We start from the raw sequence: 8,892 nt of genomic DNA on the forward strand, positions 1-8,892 counted from the left end.
TAGCTTCACAACAAAAAAAAAATTAATAAAAAATATCAATGTATGCTCATTTGATCGCATTTTTAAAAACGTACCAATAGATGGCCCACCCTGTAAAAACGTACCAATAGATGGCCCACCCTGTACTTGATAATACTTTATTTTTCAAAAATTATAAGAATATAATTTGTTGCACAACAAAATACAATAGCTTGCATAACATAAAATGTTGATAAAGTATATACAGGGTGTCCAGGAAAGAGACGAATGACGCTTAAATTTTCACTTTTTACTGCCGCATACTGCCCCGCGGGGCCACTGTTCCAGATTTCTTGGTCAAGACTATCACTTCTGACACCTTGTGCGCTTCTGTGTTTGGCCCTGGGCTCTTGGTAAGGCGTTTTGCATCAATTTTTGCCTCAATAATCGGATCGATTTTCTTAGAAAATTCTGGAAATCACTGTTGTCAGCGGTTATCGACACCGGGAGCGCGCGCGGTGCGTGTTTACTTCTAAGCACAACGATCTGTGTCGCACGGAATCAACACATACTCATCTGTCTGCGTGTATTGGTGAGCCGTCAAATCAACGTTGCTGTGTTCATATTGCTACACAGCCATACTCTTTCTAAGCGCGATGACACTGTTATTTATGCAAGAAATTCATAGCCGCCACTCACGCTTTATATTGCTATCATGTTTCAAAACATACTTTTCACGAGGATTGCGTGAGATCCGGTTCGAGTCTGGAGGATGTGACGGAACTTCTTTGGCCGATTTGCAACGATAGACCCTTTGAGACGAACGCCTCGCTCATCGCTCTGCTGATTCTCTGTCGGACGGGGCCTCTGTCTCTTGTGCCGGACTCTTTTCGGGACTCCTTTTTGCTACTCCTACAAAAGATTTCCAACATCAAGTCCAAGCTGGATGATTTAATGGCTGTCAAGTCTCAAATCACTGCCCTTGAGGACTCACATGTTCGGCTCGAGGCTCGGGTCATTGCCCCGGAATCTCATTCTCCATCGGAACGTCAGGATTCTACGAGTTCACTTGAGGCGCGGATAGGGGAAACTCTTCGTTGTGGTGAAGCGCCCTGCTGAGAATCCTGCTGCAGTGGCTACTAACATTGCCTCTGCTTTGGACGTGACGGTTTCGGCGGGTGACATCTCCGCATGCTTCCAAATTCCCGCTAAGGGTGACCGTCCTCTCCCACTGGTTGTCAGGCTGATCTCCAACAGCATCCGAAACAAGTGGATCGACGGGAAGAGGGCGAGAGGTGTTCTCGAGGGATCGGAGGTTTCTTCTTCGCTCGCCGGCTCAAGAATTGATGTCAACGAAAGGCTAACCGCATCCACGCGTGATATTTATAACGCGGCGAGGCATGCGGTGGGTGAGGGTCGTCTCCATTGCGCGTGGGTCCGGAATGGTGTCACACGTGGGGCGAGATCCCCAACTTCTTCGTCCACTATTGTGCGACATTACGCTCACCTGAGTGACATCATGGCGGGTGCCCCGCGGCCCCTGTCTTGCCGCGCCGTGAATCATTCTCCGATCCGCTACAGCCCTCAGACAATGCAGCACTGCCTCACCTCTCTCTCAATGAAGGCTCTCCTCGGTCCCTCCTCCTCCTCCTCTCTCCTCGTCCACATCCTCTGCAATACCTAAACAACCCTCTGCGACGGGCGCTTCCCTCACTGGGACCATCCCCAAACGAAATCCACAACGCAAAACATGACCCGGGGTGGGTACGGACTTTACACCTCATGCACCTTTTAAACTTTGTCACGTAAATTGCCAATCTCTCCTCCCCCACTTCTCAGATTTTAGCGAATATTTCTCCAGAAATCATTAATATTATCGCGATGTCGGAAACGTGGCTGAAGCCTCATGTTCCTGACAGCTTCGTTACGGTTTCAGGATAGTACCTCGTGAGGTATGATAGGGATGGAGGAGGGGTCGGCCTCTATGTGCATAACGGGATACAGACAAAACTCATGGCTTCCTCACCTAAAACTTACTGTGCCCAGCCGGAATATTTAATGCTGAGCGTGACTGTCGGGGGATGCGGGCCGTTTCTGCTTGCCGTGATTTATCGTCCGTCTAAGGTGGGTCATCTCTCTCTCTTCTGGGCTGATTTCGAAAAATTGCCACCCCTCTTTCTCCTCTGCCATCATCATCAGTGATTTTAATATCGTCATTTCTTTGACTCTGATTCTCTTCTTGATTTCTCTTCAAGCTATCACCTCTACATCGTCCCTTTCTCTGATACCCATCACACCACTTCCTCCAGTTCTCGCATAGATCACTGTCTTATTAGCAATAGATCGCTTATAAAATCATTCCGCCAATATATATCTCTCATTTATTTCCATGCATGATCTCATAGAGGTGACTCTTGACTTTCCGAATCGTCTCTCTCCCCGCGAAATCAGCGTTCGCAGTTACTCTTCATTTAACACCGATGAATTTATCAGCATCCTACGCTCCTTTGACTGGTCAGCCATGTGCCGTTTCTCCTTCTTTGACGATAAAGTGGATATCTTAAATCGTTTTCTCTGTACTGCTCGTGATATTCATCCGCTTCGTTCGTTCACAGCCAGAAGGCCTCCGGCTCCATGGTTCGATCAGTCCATCAGGGCTCTCATGCGAGAGCGGGATGCAGCGCGAAGACACTTTTGCTTGCATTCTTCCCCGCTAACTGGAGCGTCTTCCGTCTTCTGCGTAATCAGGTCAACCTTCGGGTTAACTATTCCAGAGATGCCTATCTATTGTGTCGTCTTAATTCCATCTCGTCTCCTTCGCGACTCTGGTCTGAGCTCAGATCTATGGGCTTTACCAAGCCGAAATTCTCTTCCCTCAACTACGAATTTTCGCTTGAAAACCTAAATTCTTTCTTTGCCTCGGCTCATCTCTCTTCCTCTTCCTCCTACCCTCCTCCACCTTCTCCTTTTGCTTCCTCGGCTGTTCCTGCCTTTCCTTTTTCCCGCCTCTCCCCTGGTATGTCTAATCTGCCTTTTATCTCCGATCCTCTCACTTCTACTTTCTTCATATTACCTCTACCTTGATGGAAGCGCTCAATAAACTAAGGTCGGCTGCTGCCGGTCTTGATGGCAACGGTCGTCGCCTTCTTTTTGATAGCCTTCCCGTCATCTTCACAATAATCCTTGATCTTTTTAACCTCTCCCTTAACTCTTCCATCTTTCCATCAGCCTGGAAACGTTCTGCAGTCATACTCCTTCCAAAAATTAAAAATCCCGCGTCCCCCTCTGATTTCCGTCCTATCTCTCTCCTTTGTATCCTCTCTAAAATCCTAGAACGTATAGTATTCAATCAGCTCTCAGCTCATCTTCAACATCTCAATCTCCTAGATCTCTTCCAGGCTGGTTTCAGGAGCGGCCACAGCACGCAGACGGCCTCGGTTAGGCTAACTGACGATGTCAGGCGTGCCATTGATAAAAGGAATGGTCACCTTACTCGTCCTTTTTGATTTCTCCAAAGCATTCGATTCGGTGATCATGATCTGCTTCTGCGAAAGCTCTCTAACTTCCATATCTCAAATCATGTCATAAACCAGAGATCGGCATGTATTTGAAATACTTTTATTTGAAAAACAAGGTTTGGTAAGACAATTATATTTTGTATTTTGTGTTTATTCAGAGTACATGAAAATATTTTGTATTTTGTATTTCATGGAAGCATATAAAAGTAATTTGTATTTTATATTTTAGTATTAATAACAGAAGGTTATGAAAGTATTTTGTATTTTGTATTTCAAATACTAACATTGATAATCGATCTTATTATTTAAATTACAAGATACAAAAAGCTTTCAATCTTTCGATTTTAAATACAAAATACGTAATACTTTTATGTGATGCGCTAAAATAAAAAATATAAAATATGCTTGTATTGCAAATAGTGTGTTTTAAATAAAAATATTTCAAATACATGTCCAACTCTGTCATAAACTGGTTCCGGTCGTACCTTTCAAGCAGGTGGCAGCATGTGCGGGATCCGGACAATTTCTCATCTTGGTCCCCCAGAGCTCAGTACTGGGTCCTTTACTCTTTGCCATCTTTATCAATGACCTTGAACGCTCCTTGCTGCCAAATTGTCACCATATTTTGTATGCGGACGATCTGCAGATATACCTCCACTTCCATCCTCATGAACTAGAGGTTGGAACGGATCAGCGAGGACATCGCCTCTATCTCGCAGTGGTCGCGTCAGAATTGTCTCCAACTAAATCCAAGCAAAACCAAAGCCATTCTTCTGGGTAGTGCTCGGTATGTTGACGACCTCAGAGGGCATCGCAACATCGAGCTGTTCCTAGATGGCTTTCCCATTGCGCTTGTCGATGAGGTGATCAATCTGGGTGTCTCCATGTCGAGCACACTTAGTTGGACCGGCCACGTAAGGCTGACCTCCAATAAAGTGAATGACATTCTATGAAGACTTAAGTACAGGAAGAATTGTCTTCCTACTCGCCTTCGAATTCGACAACTGTGTCCTTCTTATTAATAACACAATCTAGTTTGTTATATTTTTCTCATTAAGTATTTTCTTTGTATCTGCCATATGGCTACTTATCATGTATGTACTTAGAGGGTTCATCCTATAGGACAGCAATAAACGCTCTATCTATCTATCTATTTATCTATCTTACTTCCATCATCCCTATCCCTATCTCTACTCCCCTTCCAATCTCATCCCCACTTTCAACAGTCTATTACTGAGCATCAGAATGTCGCTTACACGCTATCACATAACATAAGAAGTTTCTGATTGAACAAGTTAATTTTTTTACTCTGATCGCATTTTGCTTCTAAAAATTAATTTGACTCACTGTTTAATTATTGAATTAATATTCTTGCTATGTCTTCTCGTTTGAGGTATTTGCACACAATTTTTTATTATTATATATATTATATTTAAATATATTTATTAATATTTAACGATCATATATAGGGTAGGCCATTTTAATCAATAAACACGAATATCTCGAAAAGGAGAATTTTTTCAAAAAATATTTCAGGCAAAATATAAAGGTTATGCATTTCGCATTAAATTGATAAGTATCAGGATGCTCCTTGCCCTGATGAAGTGGACTACAAGGTTCATGAAACGTTGGCATTTCAAGAATGGATCTGGACACGAAGGAAATCCGCAAAACGCATAACTTTTATATAGAAAGCATTCGTGAAAGCCTCAAGAATAATAATTTCAAACAAAAGTTTTATGGTTTCAAGAGGGAAAAAAGACGATGACCTTGGCTCACCTTGATAAGACGTCCTTAAGGTCAGGTTCATGTTACATAAAATTTTTTTAATGGAACCTTCCATTTTTTATTGCGAATTCTTGTAGCTTATTTCAAGAATTTTCCAAAACACTACAATAAAGTAGTTTTTCGTTAGGTACATTTCGAATTATGAGGTTCGAAAATAACAGTACAGCCGACATTTGCATTATCCAAGATGACTGACGACTAAAACCTTCTAAATATTACTCAAAGTCATCATCTTCACATATCATCTCTCTCCCTCCCCCCCTCCCTTCCCCCCTCTTTCTTTACATAACTGGATAATGCAAATGCCGGCAGTACTAACTTTCAAACCTCATAACTCGAAATGTACTTAACGAAAAAAATACTTCATTATAGCGTTTTGGAAAGCTCTTGAAATAAGCTACAAGAATTGGCAATAAAAAATGGAAGATTCCGTTAACAAAATTTTATGTAACATGGACTTGACCTTAAAGACTTCTTCTCAAGGTGAGTCACCCAAAGTCACCGTCTTTTTTCCTCCTTGAAACCATAAAACTTTTGTCCAAAACATTTTTTGAAAAAATTTTTCCTTTTCGAGATATTCGCGTGTATTGATTAAAATGACCTACTCAATTATATAAATCCACACACACACACGCACGCACGTACAGAGTGGACCATTTTATAATAATTTATCCAGTGTATGTATACATATACATATATGTATACATATATATGATATATATATGTATATATAAATGGTATATATTGTATATACAAGGTAAATGTTATATACAGAGTTAATGCATATCTGTCCTTTTGCCATGGAAAATAAGTTATTGATTGCATCTGTGATCATCTTTCATAAATTTAAAGAAAGAATTTAAAAAGTAAATACTTTTTGAGTTTATAATGATTATGTGTACTATTTTAGCACGTATATGCGACATCTAAGCGATATATCTAAGCGACAGCCATCTATGCACCGTTTAGGTGATTACAGCTGCAGTCAATATCTATACAGATATACATTAACATTCACCCTGTATATACATATATATATATGTATGTATGTATACATATTTATTTATACATTAGGCGACAACAAAGTTACTAGTGAGTTTTACTTACCGAATTTAATATTTTCAGTAAAAGCTTCCTGAACCTTTAAGTCATACGGTAGTACAACCAATTTTCTCAACTGTTTCTTATTTTTTATTTCATTGATGACAGCTTGCTCGGTCAAAATATTAACTCCAATATCCTACACAAATAAAGTTATTAAATTAAAATTTTATTGGAAACGGAGAGAGGATTAGAATATATTTTATATTAAATATACTTTCCATATAAAATATTTTGAATAAAATAACATCTTGTTTGTAAATCTTTTGAAGAAGCACACATCATATACATAATTTTATCAATATTTTATACATATACACACAACTTTATTATTATGATTAAAATTGATATTTCTGCATTCATCTATTATATATTCATCAGGACAAAAGATCATATTACTGATAGTGTCGACATTATTTTCAATCAAAATTTAAATGCTTTTTAAAATGCGAAACTATATCTTGTATTATAATTGTTTACATCTTATATTATTTTATCTATTTTTAATCGAATTTTTAACAAATCTAATCATCTCATAACGCTTAATTGAAAGTATGTGATCTATAAAAGCTAATTTACTAATTAAAAGAAACTTGAAGCTTGAGAAATTCATTTTTCTGCTGAGCTACATCTATTTTTATTAGTAAGTAAATATACGAGTGAAAGGACATATAAGAGTCAATCAAACACCATTAAATCATCTATGCGTCAAGACATAAAATGCATTTTTAACAATAAAATTTTTTAACAAAATTATCAGAGAACATACAACTTATATGAGTCAAGATACTAAAAATAATTACATGTTTCAACCTTTTGATTAGGCCATCTTCAGATATTAATAAAAATATTTAAATTATATTATGTAATATAAACAATTTTTCAAAAAATAAATATACACATTTAAGTAATTTAACAGCCTGAGGACCATAATTAATAAAAATAAATTTAAAATAAGAACATTTGTTAAAACGCATGTTTACAGTCAGCAAAGATAAATATAAAGTCAGAAAAATATATAAAAAGTCAGATAAATATACAGTCAGAAAAAATAAATATAAATTAGTAAAGGACTCTTTTCTCTTATCAATAAGTAAAGATACGAGTGAAAGGATATATAAGAGTCCATCAAACGCCATTCAATCTTCTGTGTGTCAAGACATGTGCGTCGTATCTTTACTTATTGATAAGAAAAACATAATCTAATCAATGCAAAGAAAACTTCCTACAGTTGCAAAATAAACGTTCTGCTGAATGCAGCCATTATTATTCTAATACATAATAGCTACTATAGCATTAGGTTATTATTCTAAAAATTACTTAGTATTTATCCAGAAAACGATCCTCATCTTCAGTTTCAAATTATGCTCATTCGACATATTTGTGCATGAAACAAAAGAATCTGACAGTAAAATACTCTGTCACACAAAACAAGTGGTTTATTTTCTATTCCTGCACTAGACTGTTCTAAAACTCTCTTTCTCGCTTCAAACAAATATCAAATAATCAAATGTATATCTATCTCACTTTAAGTTCCAAAAGTATACACTAGTTCAGCTACAGAAAACAGACCTAAGATATTAAGCATTAAAGTTGACGATTATTTGGGTTAGGAAATCTGTTACAGCCATGCAAAAGTACAATGTGAGCATGAAAATTTATGAAAAGTATATGTAAGGAGACAGTACGTTTCACTCTGAAAAAAAAAACCTAATCCACCCCATATTTTTGTATAGGATGAATCTTGTTTTGCATAATAAGTTATAAACCTATAAGATTTCATATAACTTTACAACTTTCTAAGCAAAGCGACGTCCATCTCACGTATCAAAATATAGGGTCGAATGAGCATAATTTCATTAAAATTGAAGATGAAGAGCGTCTTCTGGATAAGTACCAAAATTGGATTATTATCTACTTATAATTTAATATGAAAAAATGGCAGTAATATCCACCTCAATGTCAGAATCAGAGACAAGATTTAAAGGTTATCAGTATTACATGCAATTCAGTTCGACTATTATTGCATTAATTAATAAATAAGAAAACAATTTTATATAAATTTTTTCAATTACTTTCAAAGTTTGTAGTTAAATAAATAAAACAATATTTTAAGAAAATTATATGTGTATAATCAAATATATCTATATAAATATTGTTCATATGTGTATGTCAATAATATGGTCTTTCATTTTATATTTTTAGTATCTCAATAATTACCTGTAAGGCAGCATTCTTTATGAAAGCACTTGTATCAACAATAAGATATTGTATTTTATTCTTATTTTCCATGATTACACATGGATTATATTTCCTTTTTCGATATTTTTATATTCGAAAGTTCTTCTCAAGACTCTATTTGAATTTTTGACCCACTAAGAAGAGTAACAGTACTATGCAACAAAAAATGATCGAAAGATCCAAGTCTATATATAACACGTGGTCTGTTTTCTGTTCCTGCATTAAGCCGGGAGCACATAGAAAAACGTAAGTCCGTAAAGGCCCGTCTACAATACACGGAGTAAGA

General features: G+C 37.2%; 1 protein-coding gene across 1 annotated transcript in view; it reads right to left on the bottom strand.

Moving 5' to 3' along the window:
• The window catches only part of LOC108767507 (RNA-binding protein NOB1), a 53,455-nt gene extending 44,702 nt beyond the window's left edge, over positions 1–8,753 (bottom strand). Inside the window, exons 1-2 of the mRNA XM_018517420.1 lie at positions 8,586–8,753; positions 6,372–6,504 (exon numbers count right to left, since the gene is read on the bottom strand). Of these exons, the coding sequence (XP_018372922.1) occupies positions 6,372–6,504; positions 8,586–8,657 (205 nt within the window). The 5' untranslated portion in view covers positions 8,658–8,753. The remainder of the gene's footprint in view (positions 1–6,371; positions 6,505–8,585) is intronic.
• Between the last annotated feature and the right edge of the window lie 139 nt (positions 8,754–8,892).

The sequence above is a fragment of the Trachymyrmex cornetzi genome, unplaced genomic scaffold (assembly GCF_001594075.2).
Source record: "Trachymyrmex cornetzi isolate Tcor2-1 unplaced genomic scaffold, Tcor1.1 scaffold686, whole genome shotgun sequence".
Taxonomy (NCBI): domain Eukaryota; kingdom Metazoa; phylum Arthropoda; class Insecta; order Hymenoptera; family Formicidae; genus Trachymyrmex; species Trachymyrmex cornetzi.